Here is a 23,826-nt window from a genome sequence, read left to right as displayed (position 1 = left end):
TAGTTCCCTAATTTACTGTGTGCAGGCTCCAAGGAAAAAATTACTGCTATGTGCTGTAAATTGATTTAGATATGGGACTCTAGTAAGACGTCAACAGGAGTTCATAGGCATTCTCTGCTTTGTTTAAGGCTCTCCTCATCAAAGTTTTGTAGATTACAGGTCATCAGAGACCAAGAGAATTCCTTTTGTACTTTGCTTTCTTTTCTCCTCCTCTTTCTTCATTCATCCCTCACACTTCTGACCCCCCAATCTTTAAACATTCCTTCCATTCTGAGCACTCCTAAATTGCTTTTCTCAGTGAAACTAATATGAGAAGCATTCTCAACTTGAACAAATGCAAAAGAAACCACATTGCAAGACTTTTAGGTGATGCAATGCAGAGGCCCCTGAGAACAACTCGGTGACCAAATAAGTCTACAGTAATACGACAGTCACTGAAAACACAGTCACTGAAAAATTCTGCAGTCAGAACATGCAGTATTTGAGCCCCAACAGCACCACTTTGTGGTTTTATTTTCTCACTTTTAAAAGAAGGATAAAGTGTATTTTACTTCACAGAAATACTGCAAAAATTAAATGAGATAATTCATGTAAAATGCATTCATATAGTAAATTATCAATAGTGATCATTATTGTTAGTTACTGTCTAGATACAAGCCTCCTGGAATAGTAAAATTATGCCAATGAAGACAATGAAATACTAAAATCATGTTAATGTTGATCATAAGCTGTGTGGGATACATGCTCTCAGTTCTCAACATATTATGTATATTATTTAATATGCAATATATTTTGACAACTGCTATATTACATGGCTCCGGGAAGCACTATTCTCATTATACTCTGATAAATAATGTTCTTGAGTTACACAATGTGACAGCTCTAGCCTGGACTGCAACATATTTATGGTAAAGTGTAATATATTATATATATAATAAAATTATATATAGCACATAGCATACATTTGTGATAAAAGGTAGAATCCTTTCACAATCTACAAAGTATCACTCAAATTTTTTTCATGAAAACTGAATTTGTAGAGTGACGTCATAGAAATGGTGCCGTGAGGACATGGACCGAAAAACCTCCCCAGAATTTCAACAAGTTCAACAACCAGAGACAGAAAAATCTATCCTTGGAGCATCCAAGAGTTCCACACCCTGAAGACGAAGGTAGGATCGAGCGAAAAATTGGCTAAATATATAATCAACCCTGAGGGAAATAAGTCGGACAAAGAAACTCTCTGCCTTCCTCACTAACCTGAGCAAAGGCTGCTTTCACTGGGAACTGAGAGTCGGGAGGAGCTAGGGGTGTGGAGGTAGCTAGGCTGCAGCGTGGATGTTCGTTCAAGCCAAGGAAAGAGTGTGCCTGTGGTGAATCAGCCCACACGAGCAAACGCCCGTGCACCATGCCCTGATCATCCCAGCCTCCCGCCCGCGCCAGAGCTACCACCCAAGCCCCGGGCCATGGGCAGCCCAGCCTCCCACGCCACACCAGGAGCAGCCCAACCTCCCACACCGCGAGCAGCCCAACAGCCCGCGCAGGCCAAGAGCAACCACCCACCCACCCACGTGCGAGTAATCGCACGGGGAGTGCACCAAAGCGAACTTCCCTACACCCGAGCTTCTCTAGGCGGGAGGGGCGCCTCACCCAGCCATTCAAGCTAACAATCAAGCCTTGGGGGAGGGGCACACGCGCAGCTTGCAGTTCATTCTGGAGAAATTCCGCGGATCCAATCACTGAAATTAGCCTAACCCACAGGCTGCTCACCTCCCAACTGACCTATGCGGCTATAATTAACAAGATCTCTCTCACTCCAGTGATCCAAGACAAGAGGCGTGATATTTTTTAGTGCCTCTTCCTAGAGGGGTGGGGGCAACTTCTGATTGGCAGAGCTTTCATACTCAGGGACATATGCTAAAAAGAGGAACTTGGCAGATGTTAAGACCTCCTGTACTACAGGTAGTGACTAGTGCATCTTCTTCCTAGCCAAAACAGGCTACAAAGTGCGGAAAGCCTGGGGACAGTGGTCCCACAGAGTGCTAGGTGTGCTGAACAGGACTGGAAGCTCAGAGAAAGTCACCTTGAGAGCAATTGGCTCCCAGCCCCGCCTGATTATGCTAGCTGCTCTGACTGCCAGAGCCTTACCCAGAGCCCTGCATTAAGTGGGGATAGAGTGGGGATTTGCCAGCTCTCTAAACCTCTTACTCCCCAGGCAGAGGAAGCGGCAGCCTCATAGCTGGATCATCAGGCTGCTAATCCAGGAAGGAGAGACTAGGAGAGAGGCTCCGGGAAAATGGACTCTCTCATTGTCAGAACCTGCAAACACTAACAAGCCTTGACTACCAACGAGACTGAAGCCATATATATGGCATTGCCTTAGAGTCTCATCAACTGCAAATCCCTACCTAAGCATGCCACAGGAGCAGAGCCTGGGGTACAGAGTCACCAACCAGGAAGAGGGAGAGGAAAGAAGAGGGAAGAAGAAGTTAACCTCTTAAATTCAAGAAAAATCCACAGACTTTATAATTTGTTCCACTATTTTTTTTTGTTTGTTTGTTTCTTTCATCCTCTTGCCTTTATTAGTATTATTTCTATTTCTTCCACCTTGGTCCTTTTATTCTCTGCCCATCTTACTCTTTCCTTTAATTGAACTACACTACCCATAAGTGTTTCATTTTATTTCTTCTCTTCTTCCTTACTTTCCGTGAGGGTTACACTCCAAAACCCTTAACTCTCTATCTCTTTTTGGTTTTTTTTCTTTTTTCTTCCTTTCCTTTTCCCCTTTTTCTTGTTTCTCCCTTTCTATTAGTTTCTTCTTTTCTCCTTTTAATTTTGCTCTCATTCAATCCTCAATCACAAACAAATTATTTAATTTGGGACTCAAGTTGTCTGGGGTTTTTTTGTGGCATTTTGGGTGCTTTGTACTTCGCTTTTTAACTCATTAGCATTCCTCCCAACCCAGGATCTCCATTCTATTCAGTCTTTGCTCCACTTAACACAATAGTTTGGTTTTTTCCCCCTTTTTCTGGTTTCTCTATTATCCCTCTCATTATATCTCTTAGTCGACCATCACTTACAAGCAAATCATTTCATACTTGACCCAAATTTTTTTTTGCATTTTGTGGGTCCCTACTTCCTTTTTTGCCCCTTGAACAGTTCCCCCCCAACTCAGGCCCTCCATTATAAGCAGTTTTTGTTTCATTTAGCATAATATAATTCACAGTTTATCACAATATTTTCCTAAGGAGAAGGGAAGAGAAGAAAGAAAAGGGGAGGGAAAAAATAAATTATTATTGGGTCTCCTTGTGTGTGTTTTTTCCAAATTTTTTATTTTTTTCATTTTTTCTACTTTTTATTCTTTATTAATTCTCATTAGTGCTATCAACAAGACCACCCCCAGATGCCATTAAAAAAAAGGAAATCAAATATCATGGATACAAAAGAAAGAGAAGTAACACAGATAGATGTGGACAAATCTATGGAGAAAAAATTTAATATATTGGAAATCTTGGAGCTAAATGATAGAGAATTTAAAATAGAAATCCTAAAAATACTCAGAGATATACAAGAAAACACAAAAAGGCAATTTAGGGAACTCAGAAAACAACTCAACGAACACAAAGAATATATTACCAAGGAAATTGAAACTATAAAAACAAATCAAACAGAGATGAAAAACTCAATTCATAAACTGAAAAATGAGGTAACAAGCTTAGCTAATAGAACAGGCCGGATAGAAGGTAGGATTAGTGACATAGAAGAGAAGCAACTTGAGGCACAAAAGAGAGAAAAAGGAAGAGACTCAAAAATTTTTTTGAAAATAGGAAAGCCCTACAGTAATTGTCTGACTCCATCAAAAAGAATAACATAAGAATAATAGGTATATCAGAGGGAGAAGAGAGAGAAAATGGAATGGAGAATTTATTCAAACAAATAATAGATGAGAACGTCCCAAGCCTGTGGAAAGAACTAAAGCCTCAAATTCAAGAAGCAATCAGAACTCTGAGTTTTCTTAACCACAACAAACCTACTCCAAGGCACAGCATAATGAAAATGGCACAAATCAACGACAAAGAAAAAATTCTCAAGGCAGCCAGGGGAAAGAAGAATACAACATATAAAGGAAGGCCCATTAGATTATCCATCAGATTTTTCAGCAGAAACTCTACAAGCTAGAAGAGAGTGGACCCCAATATTTAAAGTCCTGAAAGAGAGGAACTTTCAGCCAAGAGTACTATACCCATCAAAGTTATCCTTCAAGTATGAAGGAGAAATAAAAACATTCACAAATACATAAAAGATGAGGGAATTTATCATCAGAAAACCCCCACTCCAGGAAATACTAAAGGGGGATTTCCAACCAGATCCAAAGAACAAAACAAAACAAAACCACAAGTAAAAGCTCCATCAAGAACACAATAAAACCAAATTTAAACTGTGACAACAAAAGCAAAAAAAAGGGGGCGAGGACGGAGATTAACAGTAGCAAAAGACGATGAAATGCAGAAACACTCACAAGATAGGGTACTACAATGAATATGGTAGGTACCTTTTCATTACTTAATGGTAACCACCCTTGAAAAAACCACCACAAAAGCACATGACTTAAAAAAGGTAGCAACAGAGGAAAGAAGTATGGAATACAAACAAACAAAAACAAATGATTTTAGAAGATGGCAGCAGAGTAGGCGGATGCACAGATGCCCAGCTCTCAACACCAAACTGGAATACAAATCAATTTAGGAAAAATCAGCATGAAAAACCAACACTGAACTGCAAGAACGGCTCTCAAAAACCAAGGAGCAAAGAGGAAGCCACAATAATCCTGGTAAGGAGTGCCTCAATCTCCTCTGCTTACAGGAACGGCGGGGGGGGGGGGGGAGGGTGAGGCTGAGAGCCCAGAGAGGATTTCACATAGGGGAAAGAGCAGAAACTACTGCTCACAGCCACTTACCTGGCGACCAGGGAGCAAGGTGGGTTGAAAAGACCAGCTTATCTCCCAAGTGGAAAGGACAAGGAGAGGGACAGACTGTGAGGGGCTAAGGTATGCAAGAAACGAAATAAAAAAGCTGACTCATTCGTGCTGGAGGTGGCCATAGCTGGGGGAGGGACTGAACCTTTCACAAAACAGAGCTGAAGTGCGTCCAGATCAGAGATCTCCGGACATCTATCCAGCTCCAATCAGCACAACAAGACACAGCTGAAAACAAGAAGTGGGGAGGAGGGGCAGTAACTCAGATCTCCTTGGAGATCTGAGATACACCTCCCCCTACTGAAGCTGAGAAAAAACCCTGCCCCCAGTGAGATTAGTTGGTGGAAGAGACCTTCAGCATCTCAGGTTACACCCACAGCATTCCTGGTTACAGTTTCAAGGAAGCCCCCTGCTGAGATCAGTTAACAAGACTATCACCTGTTAAGAAAACAAACAAATCAAGACTTCAAACCTGCCCAAATCCAAAAGTGGATTACAAATAATAGCCGATACCAACCCAAGAAGACCTAGAAATAACACAACTGAAAACTGGAAGCAGACATCACCAAGCCTAGACTCAACCAACTCTACAAATAAAACACCATTATGAGAAGACAAAAGAGTGCAACCCAAATGAAACCACAAGAGACACCTTTGAGAGATGAGCTGAGTGATATGGAAATAATCAAACTTCCAGATGCAGAGTTCAAAATAATGATTATAAGGATGCTTAGGGATCTTAGAACAACAATGGAGGGGCAGTTTGAAAACCTAAATAAAGAAATAGCAAGTATAAAAAAGGATATTGAAATATTAAAAAAGAATCAGTCAGAGATGACAAATACAATATCAGAAATGAAGACCACAATGGAAGGAATTAAAAACACGATGGATACAGCTGAGGATCGAATCAGCGAGTTGGAGGACAACTGGAATGAAGGCATGAAAGCAGAGAAGAAAAGAGAAAAGAGACTCAAAAAGTCAGAGGAAACACTTACAGAGCTCTGTGACAACATGAAGAGAAATAACATCCGCATCATAGGGGTTCCTGAAGAAGAAGAAAAAGAACAAGGGATAGAGACTTTGTTCAATCATATCATAACTGAAAACTTCCCTAATATAATGCAAGAGAAACTCTCACAAGTCCAAGAAGCACAGAGAACTCCATTAAAGAGAAACCCAAAGAAACCTACACCAAGACACATCATAATTAAAATACCAAAGCTAAGCGATAAAGAGAAAATATTAAAAGCTGCAAGAGAAAAAAAAGTTATCACCTATAAAGGAGCCCCCATAAGGATGACATCCGACTTCTTAACAGAAACACTTGAGGCCAGAAGGGAATGGCAAGAAATATTCAAAGTAATGCAGAACAAGAACCTACAACCAAGACTACTTTATCCAGCAAGGCTATCATTTAAAATCAGAGGAGAAATAAAAAGCTTCCCAGACTAAAAACAACTCAAGGAATCCATTACAACCAAACCAACGCTGCAAGAAATGTTAAGGGGCCTGTTGTAAACAGATCAAAGTTGGAAAAGAATATAGCAAAAAAAGGAATACACCTTTAAAGAAGAAAATGGCAATAAACAACTACATATCAATAATAACCTTAAATGTAAATGGATTAAATGATCCAATGAAAAGACATAGGGTAGCTGCGTGGATAAGAAAACAGGACCCATACATATGTTGTCTACAAGAGACACACCTTAGAACAAAAGACACACATAGATTGAAGGTAAAAGGATGGAAAAAAACATTTCATGCAAACGGGAATGAAAAAAAAGCTGGAGTAGCAATACTTATATCAAACAAATTGGACTTTAAAACAAAGGATATAGTAAGAGATAAAGAAGGCCACTACAGCCCTGGCCGGTTGGCTCAGTGTAGAGCGTCGGCCTAGCGTGCGGAGGACCCGGGTTCGATTCCCGGCCAGGGCACACAGGAGAAGAACCATTTGCTTCTCCACCCCTCTGCCGCACCTTCCTCTCTGTCTCTCTCTTCCTCTCCCGCAGCCAAGGCTCCATTGGAGCAAAGATGGCCCGGGCGCTGGGGTTGGCTCTGTGGCCTCTGCCTCAGGCGCTAGAGTAGCTCTGGTCGCAACATGGCGACACCCAGGATGGGCAAAGCATCGCCCCCTGATGGGCAGAGCGTCGCCCCTGGTGGGCGTGCCGGGTGGATCCCGGTCGGGTGCATGCGGGGGAGTCTGTCTGACTGTCTCCCTGTTTCCAGCTTCAGAAAAATGCAAAAAAAAAAAAAAAAAAAAAGAAGGCCACTACATAATGATAAAGGGAGTAATCCAACAGGAAGATATAACTATTATAAATATCTATGCACCTAATATAGGAGCACCCAAATATATAAAACAGACTTTGATGGATTTAAAGGGCGAGATCAACAGCAATACTATAATAGTAGGGGATTTCAATACCCCACTAACATCACTAGATAGATCCTCAAGAAAGAAAATTAACAAAGAAACAGCAGACTTATTGGAAACACTAGATCAACTCGATTTAATACATATCTTCAGATCCTTTCACCCTAAAGCAGCAGAATATACATTCTTTTCAAGCGCTCATGTTACATTCTCTAGGATAGACCACATGTTAGGGCACAAAAGTGCTCTCAACAAATTTAAGAAGACTGAAATAATATCAAGCACTTTCTCCGATCACAACGGCATGAAACTAGAAATGAATCACAACAGAAAAGCCCAAAAATTCTCAAACACATGGAAACTAAATAGCAGGGTGTTAAATAATGAATGGATTAAGAATGACATCAAAGAAGAAATAAAAAAATTCCTAGAAACGAATGACAATGAGCATACAACAACTCAAAATTTATGGGACACAGCGAAAGCAGTGCTAAGAGGGAAGTTCAGAGCACTACAGGCACACTTTCAGAAGGTAGAAAAAGCTCAAATAAACAACTTAACCCTGCATCTAAAAGAATTAGAAAAAGAACAGCAAGTAAAGCCCAAATGTAGTAGAAGGAAGGAAATAATAAAGATCAGAGCAGAAATAAATGACATAGAGGCTAAAGAAACAATACAGAGGATCAATGAAACTAGGAGCTGGTTCTTTGAAAAGGTAAACAAGATTGATGAACCTTTAAGTAGACTCACCAAGAAAAAGAGAGAGAGGACTCAAATAAATAAAATTAGAAATGAGAGAGGAGAAATAACAACTGACACAACAGAAATACAAAATATTGTAAGAAAATACTATGAACAACTGTATGCCAAAAAACTAGACAACCTAGATGAAATGGACAAATTCCTTGAAACATACAATCTTCCAAAAATCAATCTGGAAGAATCAGAAAACCTAAACAGACCGATTACACCAAATGAGATCGAAACAGTTATCAAAAAACTCCCAACAAAGAAAAGTCTGGGGCCCGATGGCTTCACAACGAAATTCTACCAAATATTCAAAGAAGAACTAACTCCTATCCTTCTCAAACTATTTCAAAAAATTCAAGAGGAAGGAAGACTTCCAAGCTCCTTTTATGAGGCGAGCATAATTCTGATTCCAAAACCAGGCAAAGACAACACAAAGAAAGAAAATTATAGGCCAATATCTCTGATAAATATAGATGCTAAAATCCTCAACAAAATATTAGCAAACCAGATCCAACAATATATGGAAAAAATCATACACCATGATCAAGTGGGATTTATTCTGGGGAGGCAAGGCTGGTACAATATTCGTAAATCAATCAATGTGATTCATCACATAAACAAAAAGAAGGAGAAAAACCATATGATAATTTCCATAGATACAGAAAAAGCATTTGATAAAATCCAGCACCCATTCGTGATCAAAACTCTCAGCAAAGTGGGAATACAGGGAACATACCTCAACATGATAAAAGCCATCTATGAGAAACCCACAGCCAACATCATACACAATGGGCAAAAATTAAAAGCAATACCCTAAATATCAGGAACAAGGCAGGGTGCCTCCTTTCACCACTCTTATTTAACATAGTACTGGAAGTCCTAGGCACAGCAATCAGACAAGAAGAAGAAATAAAAGGCATTCAAGTTGGAAAAGAAGAAGTAAAACTATCATTATTTGCAGATGATATGATACTGTATATAGAAAACCCTAAAGTCTCAGTCAAAAAACTACTGGACCTGATAAATAAATTCAGCAAAGTGGCAGGATATAAAATCAATACTCAGAAATCAGAAGCATTTTTATACACCAACAATGAACAGTCAGAAAGAGAAATTAAGGAAACAATCCCCTTCACAATTACAACCAAAAAAATAAAGTACCTAGGAGTAAACTTAACCAAGGAGACTAAAGACTTGTACTCGGAAAATTACAAAGCATTGATTAAAGAAATCAAGGAAGATACAAACAAGTGGAAGCATATACCGTGCTCATGGTTAGGAAGAATAAACATCATTAAAATGTCTATATTACCCAAAGCAATCTATAAATTCAATGCAATACCAATTAAAATACCAATGACATACTTCAAAGATATAGAACACATATTCCAAAAATTTATATGGAACCAAAAGAGGACACGAATAGCCTCAGCAATCTTAAAAAAGAAGAATAAAGTGGGAGGTATCACACTTCCTGATATCAAGTTATACTACAAGACCGTTGTACTCAAAACAGCCTGGTACTGGCATAAGAACAGGCATATAGATCAATGGAACAGAACAGAGAACCCAGAAATAAACCCACAGTTCTATGGACAACTGATATTTGACAAAGGAGGTAAGGAAATACAATGGAGTAAAGACAGCCTCTTTAACAAATGGTGTTGGGAAAATTGGACAGCTACCTGCAAAAAAATGAAACTAGATCACCAGCTTACACCACTCACAAAAATAAACTCAAAATGGATAAAAGACTTAAATGTAGGCCGTGAAACCATAAGCATCTTAGAAGAAAACATAGGCAGTAAGCTCTCAGACATCTCTCGGAGCAATATATTTGCTGATTTATCTCCACGGGGAAGTGAAATAAAAGACAGGATAAACAAATGGGACTATATCAAACTAAAAAGCTTTTGCACAGCTAAAGACAACAAGAACAGAATAAAAAGACAAACTACACAATGGGAGAACATATTTGACAATACGTCTGATAAGGGGTTAACAACCAAAATTTATAAAGAACTTGTAAAACTCAACACCAGGAAGACAAACAACCCAATCCAAAAATGGGCAAAAGAGATGAATAGACACTTCTCCAAAGAGGACATAGAGATGGCCAATAGGCATATGAAAAAATGCTCAACATCACTAATCATTAGAGAAATGCAAATTAAAACCACAATGAAATATCACCTCACACCAGTCAGAATGGCGCTCATCAACAAAACAACACAGAATAAGTGCTGGCGAGGATGTGGAGAAAAGGGAACCCTCCTGCACTGCTGGTGGGAATGCAGACTGGTGCAGCCACTGTGGAAAACAGTATGGAGATTCCTCAAAAATCTGAAAATCGAACTGCCTTTTGACCCAGCTGTCCCACTTTTAGGAATATACCCCAAGGACACCATAGAACGGCTCAAAAAGGAGAAATGCACCCACATGTTTGTGGCAGCATTGTTCACAATAGCGAAGATCTGGAAACAGCCCAAGTGTCCGTCAGAGGGCGAGTGGATTAAAAAGCTTTGGTACATATATACTATGGAATACTACTCAGCCATAAGAAATGATGACATCGGATCATTTACAATAACATGGATGGACCTTGACAACATTATACGGAGTGAAATAAGTAAATCAGAAAAAAAAAAAACCAAACTAAGATGAATCCATACATAGAAGGGACATAAAAATGAGACTCAGAGACATGAACAAGAATGTGATGGCAACAGGGGCGGGGGGTTGGGGGAGGGGGTGAAGAAGGAGAGGGGAGTTAGGGGAGGGGAGGGGCACAAAGAAAACCAGATAGAAGGTGACAGAATACAATTTAACTTTGGAGGAGGGGTATACAGCACAATCAAATGTCAAAATAATCTAGAGTTATTTTCTCTCAACATATGTACCCTGATTTATCAATGTCACTGCATTAAATTTAATAAAAAACAAACAAACAAAAAAAAAAAAACCAAATGATAGAAAAACAAAAAAGAAGACTCAAACAAGATACAAAACTAACAGAAAGCAATTTATAAAATGGCACTAGGGAACCCACAGGTGTCAATAATTACACTAAATGTAAATGGATTAAACTCACCAATAAAAAGACACAGAGTAGCAGAATGGATTAAAAAAGAAAATCCAACTGTATGCTGCCTATAAGAAACATATCTAAGCAACAAGGATAAAAACAAATTCAAATTGAAAGACTGTAAAACAATACTCCAAGCAAATAACATCCAAAAAAAAGCAGGCGTAGCAATACTCATATCTGATAATGCTGACTACAAGACAGCAAAAGTACTCAGAGACAAAAATGGTCATTTCATAATGATTAAGGGGATGCTGAATCAAGAAGACATAACAATCCTTAATATATATGCACCAAACCAAGGAGCACCAAAATATGTAAGACAGCTACTTATTGACCTAAAAACAAAAACTGACAAAAATACAATCATACTTGGAGACCTCAATACACAGCTGACGGCTGTAGATCGGTCATCCAAACAGAAAATCAATAAAGATATAGTGGCCTTAAACGAAACACTAGAGCACCTGGCTATGATAGACATCTACAGGACACTTCATCCAAAAGTGACAGAGTATACATTTTTCTCTAGTGTACATGGAACATTCTCAAGAATTGACCATATGTTGGGCCATAAAAATAACATTAGCAAATTCAGAAAAATTGAAATTGTACCAAGCATATTTTCTGATCATAAAGCCTTGAAACTAGAATTTAACTGCCCAAAAGAGGAAAACCCCCCCACAAAAATGTGGAAACTAAACAACATACTTTTAAAAAATGAATAGGTCAAAGAAGAAATAAGCGCAGAGATCAAAAGATATATACAGACAAATGAAAATGACAATACGACATATCCGAATCTCTGGGATGCAGCAAAAACAGTGTTAGTAGGGAAGTTCATATCACTTCAGGCCTATATGAACAAACAAGAGAGAGCCCAAGTGAACCACTTAACTTTACACCTTAAGGAACTGGAAAAAGAAGAACAAAAACAACCCAAAACCAGACGGAGAAAGAAGATAATAAAAATCAGAGCAGAAATAAATGAAATAGAGAACAGGAAAACTATAGAAAAAATTAATAGAACAAGGAGCTGGTTCTTTGAAAAGATCAACAAAATTGACAAACCCCTGGCAAGACTTACCAAGGAAAAAAGAGAAAGAACTCATATAAACAAAATGCAAAATGAAAGAGGAGAAATCACCACGGGCATCGTAGATATACAAAGAATTATTGTCGATTACTATGAAAAACTTTATGCCACTAAATTCAACAACCTAGAAGAAATGGAGAAATTCCTAGAACAATATAACCTTCCTAGACTGAGTCAAGAAGAAGCAGAAAGCCTAAACAGACCTATTAATAGAGAAGAAATAGAAAAAAACATTAAAAACCTCCCCAAAAATAAAAGTCCAGGCCCTGACGGCTATATTAGTGAATTCTATCAAACATGCAAAGAAGACTTGATTCCTATTCTACTCAAAGTCTTCCCAAAAATTGAAGAAGAAGCAATACTTCCAAACACATTTTATGAGACCAACATAACCCTCATATCGAAACCTGGCAAGGACGGCACACAAAAAGAAAACTACAGACCAATATCTCTAATGAATACAGATGCTAAAATACTAAACAAAATACTGGGAAATCGAATACAACAACATATTAAAAAAATAATACATCATGATCAAGTGGGATTCATCCCAGAATCTCAAGGATGGTTCAACATACGTAAAAAGGTTAATGTAATACACCATATCAACAAAACAAAGAACAAAAACCACATGATCTTATCAATAGATGCAGAAAAGGCATTCGATAAAACAACACAAATTTATGTTTAAGACACTCAACAAAATGGGTATAGAAGGAAAATATCTCAACATGATAAAGGCCATATATGATAAACCATCAGCCAACAGCATATTAAATGGCATAAAACTGAGGACTTTCCACCTTAAATCAGGAACAAGACAGGGTTGTCCACTCTCTCCACTCTTATTTAACGTGGTGCTAGAAGTTCTGGCCAGAGCAATTAGACAAGAGAAAGAAATAAAAGGCATCCATATCGAAAAAGAAGAAGTAAAGGTATCACTTTTTGCAGATGATATGATCCTATACATCGAAAACCCCAAAGACTCCACAAAAAGATTACTAGAAACAATAAACCAATACAGTAAGGTCGCAGAATACAAAATTAACATACAAAAGTCCATAGCCTTTCTATATGTCAACAATGAAATATTAGAAAACGAACTCAAAAAAATATTCCCCTTGACGATTGCAACAAAAAAAATAAAATACCTAGGAATAAACATAACAAAGAATGTAAAGGACCTATATAATAAAAACTACAAACCATTGTTAAGGGAAATTGAAAAAGATACAATGAGATGGAAAAATATTCCATGCTTGTGGATAGGAAAAATAAATATAATCAAAATGGCCATATTACCCAAAGCAATATATAAATTTAATGCAATTCCCATCAAAATTCCTATGACATTCTTTAAAGAAATGGAACAAAAAATCATCAGATTTATATGGAACTATAAAAAACCCCGAATAGCCAAAGCTATCCTAAAGAAAAAGAATGAAGCTGGGGGCATTACAATACCTGACCTCAAACTATATTATAGGGCCACGACAATCAAAACAGCATGGTATTGGCAGAAATATAGACACTCAGACCTATGGAACAGAATAGAAAGTCCAGAAATAAAACTACATGTATATGGTCAAATAATTTTTGATAAAGGGGCCAACAATACACAATGGAGAAAAGAAAGCCTCTTCAACAAATGGTGCTGGGAAAACTGGAAAGCCACATGCAAAAGAATGAAACTTGACTACAGCTTGTCCCCTTGTACTAAAATTAATTCAAAATGGATCAAAGACCTAAATATAAGACCTGAAACAATAAAGTACATAGAAGAAGACATAGGTACTAAACTCATGGACCTGGGTTTTAAAGAGCATTTTATGAATTTGACTCCAAAGGCAAGAGAAGTGAAGGCAAAGATAAATGAATGGGACTACATCAGACTAAAAAGTTTTTGCTCAGCAAGAGAAACTGACAACAAAATAAACAGACAGCCAACTAAATGGGAAATGATATTTTCAAACACCAGCTCAGATAAGGGCCTAATATCCAAAATTTACAAAGAACTTATAAAACTCAACAACAAACAAACAAACAATCCAATAAAAAAAATGGGAAGGCCCTGACCAGTTGGCTCAGTGGTAGAACGTCGGCCTGGCGTGCAGGAGTCTAGGGTTCAATTTCTGGCCAGGGCACACAGGAGAGGCACCCATCTGCTTCTCCACCCATCCCCCTCTCCTTCCTCTCTGTCTCTCTCTTCCCCTCCCGCAGCTGAGGCTCCATTGGAGCAAAGATAGCCCAGGCGCTGAGGATGGCTCTGTGCCCTCTGCCTCAGGTGCTAGAATAGCTCTGGGTGCAACAGAGCGATGCCCCAGAGGGGCAGAGCATCGACCCTTGGTGGGCATGCCAGGTGGATCCCAGTCGGGCGCATGCAGGAGTCTGTCTGACAGCCTCCCCTTTTCCAGCTTCGGAAAAATGCAAAAAATAAATAAATAAGTAAATAAAAATAAAAATAAAATAAAATGGGAAGAGGACATGAACAGACACTTCTCCCAGGAAGAAATACAAATGGCCAACAGATATATGAAGAGATGCTCATCTTCATTAGTTATTAGAGAAATGCAAATCAAAACTACAATGCGATACCACCTCACACCTGTTAGATTAGCTATTATCAACAAGACAGGTAATAGCAAATGTTGGAGAGGCTGTGGAGAAATAGGAACCCTCATTCACTGTTGGTGGGACTGTAAAGTAGTGCAACCATTATGGAAGAAAGTATGGTGGTTCCTCAAAAAACTGAAAATAGAACTACCTTATGACCCAGCAATCCCTCTACTGGGTATATACCCCCAAAACTCAGAAACATTGATATGTAAAGACACTTGTAGCCCCATGTTCATTGCAGCATTGTTCACAGTGGCCAAGACATGGAAACAACCAAAAAGCCCTTCAATAGAAGACTGGATAAAGAAGATGTGGCACATATACACTATGGAATATTACTCAGCCATAAGAAATGATGACATCGGATCATTTACAACAAAATGGTGGGATCTTGATAACATTATACGGAGTGAAATTAGTAAATCAGAAAAAACCAAGAACTACATGATTCCATACATTGGTGGAACATAAAAACGAGACTAAGAGACATGGACAAGAGTGTGGTGGTTACCTGGGGTGGGGGGGAGGGGGAGCACGGGAGGGAAGGAGGAGAGGGGGAGGGGGAGGGGCACAAAGAAAACTAGATAAAAGGTGACGGAGGACAATCTGACTTTGGGTGATGGGTATGCAACATAATTGAATGACAAGATAATCTGGACATGTTTTTTTGAATATATGTACCCTGATTTATTGATGTCACCCCATTAACATTAATAAAAATTTATCATAAAAAAAAACTGAATTTGTAAAATGAGAACCTACTCAAAGTTATTAGGGGGACATTTTTCTGGTCCTAATTCTTGCAAAATAGCTGACCCATAGTAGGCTATTAAGAAATATTAAAATGCTAAATAAAATTACACTTACCTCTCAATTTACCCAAATCCCTTGACATGTTTTTTAAAACAGGGTACTTATAAAGATAGCTTTTTAAAAATATGCATAACCCCTTCTAGGCTTCCTGAGACCAAGCTGAACAGGTTATCGGACACAAGACCACGAAAGGCCAAGTGCATCATCTTAAAGGTTGGCTGATCCTGGTTAGAATGCAAGGCTCCTGAAGGGTTCTATGCTGAGGATAAACTTGGTGAGGGTCGTTATGGGAAGATCCCTGTGCCTGAGGTGAGGAGCAGTCCAGGTAAGAGATGATACCTCATGTTTGGGTAGGCTCCCTTTGACACAGCCCCTGGTGCTGCACTCTCCTTGAAGTGTTGCAGCAAAACAAATCTGGTTCCGTAACGTGAAGCTCCGAAAGACTGACATTGTACTGCATGTCATGGGTACATAGGTGGGAGAATAGGCTGTCAGAGCAAACAGCATTTCACTGAAAAATCCCCCCTCGATGTCTACTGTTTCCTTTCTATCCTTCCGGTTGATTCCCTCTCTATCCCAGCTCCTTCTCCTCTCTTTGACCAAAATGTTCAGCCGGTCCTCTCACCTCTCGTATGCAGCAAAACAAACCACGTGGTTCACCATCTGTAACAGGAATTTGCCCCCAGACATAGGGGATGGTCTCAGTTTAACCCGTCAGAACAAGGACATGAGCTAAGGTAGGTGCAGCAGCGCTGGGGGAAATAAGCAAATATTTTGCAGATAAAACCAACACATTTCAGTAACTAACTACAGTGTGTCCGTAAAGTCATGGTGCACTTTTGACTGGTCACAGGAAGGCAACAAAAGACGATAGAAATGTGAAATCTGCACCAAATAAAAGGAAAACCCTCCCAGTTTCTGTAGGATGATGTGGCAGCATGTGCGCATGCACAGATGATGACGTAACACTGTGTATACAGCAGAGCAGCCCAGGTCCATGCCAGTCGAGATGTGGACGGTACAGAGGAAAGTTCAGTGTGCTCTGTGGCTAGCTAAATTCGAATCCGTGACCAAAGTGCAATGTAAATATCAAAGTGTTTATAACAGAGCGCCACCACATAGGAATAACATTACTCGGTGGGATAAGCAGTTGAAGGAAACCGGCAGTTTGGTGGAGAAACCCCGTTCTGGTAGGCCACCAGTCAGTGAGGAGTCTGTAGAGGCTATACGGGATAGCTACATAAGGAGCCCTAAAAAATCTGTGTGTGAGCCCACATCGAACTGCACTGAATAGGTATGAAACTGGGAGAGTTTTCCTTTTATTTGGTGCAAATTTCACATTTCTATTGTCTTTTGTTGCTTTCCTGTGACCAGTCAAAATTGCACCATGACTTTACAGACATACTGTATATCAGAGAGCCAACTTGTTTTCCAAAGCCCACTGCCCTCAGTCTGGCTTTCACTCTTTTTCAGGTCAAGATTTTGATCACTGTTACCTAACTGCATCTCCTATTCCCTAGTTTCTTTCCTAATGTATAAAATGGATTGGAACAAATCAGGTTATCTCTCTTTACAGGTTACTAGACTTATTTAATGCTTCCCACTTCTCTCTAGATAGAGTTCAAACTCCTTCACAAGGTCTACTAAGAAGTCCTGGTATGTCAGGAGACGTGTCCCAGAGGAACACTATACTTCAGGAATGAGTCATGGTGTCAGAAATGCACCACCCTTTCTCATTCATTTACTACTGAATACAACCCGCTCAACTTCAACTGGCTCTTCTAGGCTCACTTCCCCACTTAGCATATCTGTTACAATATAAACTCTCTTGTTTTCTAATTTTCCCCTTGCAACTAGACCACAAGCCGTGTGAGAACAAAGACTGTATCTTCTCCACCCCTGAACACTCAGTATCGAGTTTGGCTTACAAAAACAATTGATTGAATGATAAGTTAGAGTAGTCGAACCAAGATGCAGATCCTACCCAGTCTTCCCACCTTAAATCCAGTGCTTTTCTAATATATCAGAGCTAGTAAGAGTGACACGTTGCGGCAGAGGATGGCATACTTCAGAGGACAGATGTCCTAGTCTTAATCTAGCACAGTAGAAAAAAAAATGGATAAATGGTGATAAGATGTGTTACATCAACATGGATATTAAGAGAACAAATGACACAAGCCTATACTAACACTCAAAATGTCTACTACAAAAAGAAACTTACTACATGTAGTGTAAAATATTGAAAAGTTTTACTACTGAAATCAGCAAGAAGATATAGTATCCTTTATTAGATTACAAGCACACTTAAGAATATTCTGAAGATATTTACAGGGTGCGGCAAAAGGAGGCTTATAGTTCTAAGTGGGTGAAAGTTTACTCTTAGCATTATTTATTACTGTATTATTTTCCATACAAACAACTGAAAACCTACTTTTGCTGCACCCTGTATTATATATAAACATAATTCATATCGTATCCACCAATAAGTGCCTTATTTGGGAGCTAACCCATTTAAAAATGTCTTTTTCTCCCTTGCTGTTTATGAGGGAGCACAAACCACAAAGAGGGTAGGGTGCAGAGCTGTCAGTGTGACAATCTTTTTCTTTTTACGTTCAGTAGCCAAAGGCTCCACTGGGAAAGAAGTTGAAAACTGGTACCCAACAATGTACTTTGACAAATGTTTCTAAAAATTATTATTTGTCTCTGTTAAAAATAACTATCATAGTGAATCAATTTTAAGTAGCAACAATCCAACCCATGCAGATTTTGTAAAGGACTCTAGCCAAAAGCTTCTCTTCTCCTATAACAAGTGAAAATAAAACAAGCCATGGAAACTAGAGCAATGTATTTATTGGAAATGACTAGACATTACATATAACAGATGAAGATGTAACAATGCATGAAGCATAATTGGTATAACATTTACAAAATCACAAAAAAGGAAATTCATTTTCAAAAGAATTACTGTATGCAAAACACCTCAATCTTGGAACACCATTCTACAACTCATAGTGTACCTCTCAACACCCAGAGTAAAATGTACTTCAAACTGAACTGAAAAGTTATTCTTCCCAACTTAAAGATTCTTTGGCTACCACCTGTGTATGACACAAATCAGGTAATTTTCATCACCAGAAAGTAACCAGAGGATAATTTTCATATTCCCCACAACAACAACAACAACAAAAAACCTTTCCTACAAATAGAGACATTTTGGGGAAATCCAAGCAACAAATCATTTACTGGCCCCAAATGAATGGGGTACCAACAATCAGAAATTACATTACCTTGACTAAGAAGACTTCATTTTCTTTTAAGAAACTGCCTGGATTAGAGGGCATACTGATTTGTAACAAAAGTCATTAGTTACATTGAGTAACCTGTGGATGGGGATACCAGATACTAATCGTCTGCTCACCAAGGTTTTCCAAAACCTTTAGAGCTTGATTCTTCTATAATACAGTGTAGCTTGTATGTTATAAACTCCTTTCAAAGAAAATTATCCCAGATAATCCATCTGTGATAATACAAGTACTGCAAAAAGCAGTAATGGTAAATATTGTTTGGAAAGGCAAAAACGCTGTATCAGCTTCCAGAGGCACTATTGCAGAACCATCTCTGAACTGGAGAACTGCACGTATACTTTGAAAACTACTTTCCTTTTATGCACCTTGCAAGCGAGTGTCTCCTCATATGCTGCCTGTGGCTGAGAAAGGCAGGGTCCACATGCGGACTTGTAGGTTTCTGAGGGGCTTGGTGCCACTTTCCCCTCACCTTCCAATGGACTTGAACAGTTTCTTTTCAACATTTCACAGTTTTCATCAATTTTCACAGAGAAGGGGAAGATGATTATGAGCTTATTAAATTCTATCAATTGTCAAAAACAAAAGTATCTGAACACAGCCCATCATCTTTAGAAAAGCAATCATAATTGCATTTCCTTGTGTTTAATTTAAGGTAAAGAAAACTAAAAGCTCCCACATACATGTTGGTGGGAAAGTGGTAAATTCTTGTCACCAACTGTGGCATCAAATGTAAGAAGGGAAGACAAATGTAAGATTAATTTAAATAAAGAGGAAAAAAAACTGATCAGGACAATTTAGGTTCTAAATTAAAATTCTGATATTTTTAGTTTGAGCTACAATGCTGGTCTAATTTGCTAGAAAATAGGCAACGTTCTCTTTTACTTTAACCTGGTAGGTAAACTTGACCACAAAGCCTTGCTTCCTCCTTAGCGACAACTAAGGCCCAAGCAGACTCAGAATGCATGGACACATAACGTGCTAGCTGGCACAAAGCAGGCAGAGGAGGAAGACCCCATTTTCCTGCAAAAACCATAGAAGCATACTGACAGTAATTTTCTTCATATGTACAATGCCAATACATTTTAAGACAGACACACATAAAGTTACACAACGGTTTCCACCTCTCCACCACTGAGTGAAACATGCCATTCTTTGGAGGAAAAAAAAATACATTCTTTTTTTTTTTTTCAAGTATAGTTCAATATACAAAGATTCTCTAGCTTTGTTTCACTACAAAGAGGAAATGACTTCATATGTGTCTAAGGGGAATTTCACTTTAACTTCCCTTTGGTGTGTATTTCATGAAGTTTTGATTTTAAAAAATTGCTCTGAATATACATTTACTCCTTTTATCCGAAAGCATGAATTCTTGATGTCCATTTTATATATATATATATACATAGTCAGCAACAACAACAAAAATTAGTCTACCTATGTACAATGGCTTTAGGATTGGCATACTCTAATGACAGCGAGCCCAGTGGCTGGGCTGGGGCGGGGCTGAGCACCGGGATGGGCGGGGCCAGCAGCGTGAGGACTCCCCGCCGCAGCTCTGCAGCTCCGAGCGGTGTGTGGGCAGCGCGCCCGGGTTACCCGGCTAAGGCTTGCTCCCCGTCCTGGCTTTGTTGTTAGGGCTGCCGTTCAGGTCGCTCAGCAGTGCCTCGCAATTGGCCAGAGCATCCGCGGGCAGCAGCTTCCGGATTTGCTCCACCATCTTCTGATAAGCCATTTTCTCCTGTTCCAGGGTCCGAATTAAAGATTTCATTTTGGTCTCTCTGGTCAAAAGATTTTCCAGGTTGGATTCCAAGGTCTGGATTTTGGCATGAGCCGCCTGTTGGAAAGGGAAAAAATTAAAATTAAAAATCCCCCAAATCAAAAATGTGAAGATTCTGCCTCTTCATTGTAGTAGCAACCAGACCTTACATACATGAAGCAATCCTATCACATGACTTAATAAAATAGGAAACTTTCCATGAAAGACAGAGGTTTCTCAAAACTATAACGATAGCACTAACAAAATGCATCTCGTGTCCCTGAAGACACCAAAAATGCAACAAAAAGTCACTATCCCAAGGTGGTGAGAGTCTTCACTCCTCATGCTGCTGCTCCCGCACAATGAGTGGGATCTGATGGAGAAAGGGGATCCCCAACTCTGCCCTGAGCTGCCAAACGGGGCTTTTTACTCTCTAAATGGAAATGCAGGCTTTTCTGAACACATGCGGTACCTGGCTTCCTATCAGTTTCCACGGGTATAAGACAGCATTGAACTGTCAATAAAAAACGTTTATAACCATAACAAAAGTCATTGATAAGATTGTGGTGGTTACAGGGGGAGGGGGAGAGGGAGAGGGAAAGGGAGAGGGGGAGGAGGAGGGGCACAAAGAAAACTAGATAGAAGGTGACAGAGGACAATCTGACTTTGGGTGATGGGTATGCAACTTAAGTGAACGACAAGATAACCTGGCCTTGTTATCTTTGAATATATGTATCCTGATTTATTGATGTCGCCCCATTAAAAATAAAATTATTAAAAAAAAAGTCATTACAGTATAAAGCAGACACAAACACACCTCACCTAATAAGGAAGTACTCAATTAACCACCATTGAAATATCCATGTAAAAATAAACAATTCCCCAACTGTTTTTCTTTTTTAAAACAAACAACGTTGATTTTTTTTTTTTTTTAATTTTTCTGAAGCTGGAAACGGGGAGAGACAGTCAGACAGACTCCCGCATGCCCCTGACCGGGATCCACCCGGCTTGCCCACCAGGGGGCGATGCTCTGCCCCTCCGGGGCATCGCTCTGTCGCGACCAGAGCCACTCTAGCGCCTGGGGCAGAGGCCAAGGAGCCATCCCCAGCGCCTGGGCCATCTCTGCTCCAATGGAGCCTCGGCTGCAGGAGGGGAAGAGAGAGAGAGGAAGGAGAGGGGGAGGGGTGGAGAAGCAGCTGGGCGCTTCTCCTGTGTGCCCTGGCCGGGAATCGAACCCGGGACTTCTGCACGCCAGGCCGACGCTCTACCACTGAGCCAACCGGCCAGGGCTTTTTTTTTAATAACAAAAGGTTTATGTCTGACCAGGTGGTAGCACAGTGGATAAAGCTTTGGCCAGGCATGCTGGGGACCCTGGTTCAAAACCCTGAGGTTGCCGGCTTAAGCATGGGGTCACCAGCTTGAGCGCAATGTCACCAGCTTGAGCACAGGCTCACCAGCTCACACAGGGTTGCTGGCTTGAAGCCTAATTAAGGTCTTTAGTCCAAGGTCACTGGCTTGAGCAAAGGGTCACTGGCTCAGCTGAAGCCCCCACCCCGGGTCAAGGCACATATGAGAAAGCAATCAATGAACAACTAAGGTGCTGCAATGAAGAATTGATGCTTCTCATCGCTCTCCCTGTCTGTCCTTCTCTCTCTCTAAAAAAAAAAAAAAAAGTATAAATTTTTCTATGGGCCAGAGCTAATGTAAGATGAGGTAAAAGGAGTTAAGAGTTCCTATTCTTGGGGAGCAAGAACCCTCAAGTTCCCTCGTGTATGAGCTATTTCTCTCCTCGCTGGTCCAAAGGCTTCACCACACAGAAGCAGGCGGTAGTGTTCCCTACTTGGGGACAGCTGCAGTGTTAGGGAGGGAGGGCTAAGCAGAAACCAAGGAGCCATCAGGCACTGAAGCTCTAACTCAGAACTCATCTCCCCTGCCCCCCCCCCGAAGGATCACCTTCCAATCGCTCCCTCCACTGAACACCCCTCAGGGCTTGAATACATAGCACAGACTGTAGAATTTGCAGATGAGAAATAGTAATTTCCATTAAATTGTATATTGCCTTTGTAAGTGTGAAGTTATTTATAAATAAACATACAATATCTTATATCCCCTAGTAACTGTATACTTGTTGATGCAGGGATTATGTATCACATGTTTTCATTCCATCCTCCCAAACATGTCTCCTTTTCTATCCACTTTTGTGAGTTTTACTCCAGATAGTTATCATCCCTGGTCATATCGTTGCAAGTGATTTCTAGCTGGCCTCCCTACCTTCTCTTACCATTCTAGTCTGTCCACATCTAAGTTTACAGGCTGGTCTTTCTAAAGCATGGCTCAAAGCTTGGGGACATCTTCCTCTCGACAGGATGAAAGCCATGCTCTTCTGTAGGTGACACCGAGTCACCTGCAATGCTGCCTCCATCACACTTCTCCCATCGCTCCCCAACACAGGTCAGAAACCACTGCTACCCGCTGCTACGCCACTCGTCCTTATTTACCCCAACCCCTCCCTCTCCTCACTCACATCTTCAGCCAGATGTTCAGAGGTGGCTAGACCCCAGTTCCCCAGAGTGTTCCCAATTTCCCACATGCAACCCCTCCTTCCTTGAATTTAACCAAATATAGGCCGGGGCAAACAGGTTTACAATTGTGAGTATGCGAAACACAGTTTATTCTTGTATTACTATTTATTTATTATTGTATGTTTTCCATATGAACAACTTAAACCGACTTTTGCCCAACCCTGTATGTACAACACCCATCAGATACTTAAGCAGATTCTCCTTCATTGCCCATTTTATGAGTGCACATTTCCTCTCCTACGTGACATCTAGATCAGGGGTCCCCAAACTTTTTATGCAGGGGGCCAGTTCACTGTCCCTCAGACCATTGAAGGGCTGGACTATAAAAAAAAAACTATGAACAAATCCCTATGCACACTGCACATATGTTATTTTAAAGTAAAAAAAAAACAAAATGGGAACAAATACAATATTTAAAATAAAGAACAAGTAAATTTAAATAATCAAACTGACCAGTATTTCAATGGG

The 23,826-nt window shown here is 39.8% G+C and overlaps 1 protein-coding gene across 5 annotated transcripts in view; it reads right to left on the bottom strand.

The window, feature by feature from the left end:
- Positions 1-18,550: 18,550 nt before the first annotated feature.
- The window catches only part of TBC1D4 (TBC1 domain family member 4), a 233,442-nt gene continuing 228,166 nt past the window's right edge, over positions 18,551-23,826 (bottom strand). For all 5 annotated transcript variants that reach the window (XM_066380771.1, XM_066380772.1, XM_066380773.1 and 2 more), the window contains one exon: positions 18,551-20,854. In XM_066380771.1, the coding sequence (XP_066236868.1) occupies positions 20,621-20,854 (234 nt within the window). In that variant the 3' untranslated portion in view covers positions 18,551-20,620. The remainder of the gene's footprint in view (positions 20,855-23,826) is intronic.

Source organism: Saccopteryx leptura, chromosome 4 (assembly GCF_036850995.1).
Source record: "Saccopteryx leptura isolate mSacLep1 chromosome 4, mSacLep1_pri_phased_curated, whole genome shotgun sequence".
NCBI classification, from domain to species: Eukaryota; Metazoa; Chordata; class Mammalia; order Chiroptera; family Emballonuridae; genus Saccopteryx; species Saccopteryx leptura.
The sequence above is the reverse complement of the archived record's forward strand: the minus strand, read 5'-3'. Positions and strand labels throughout refer to the sequence as shown.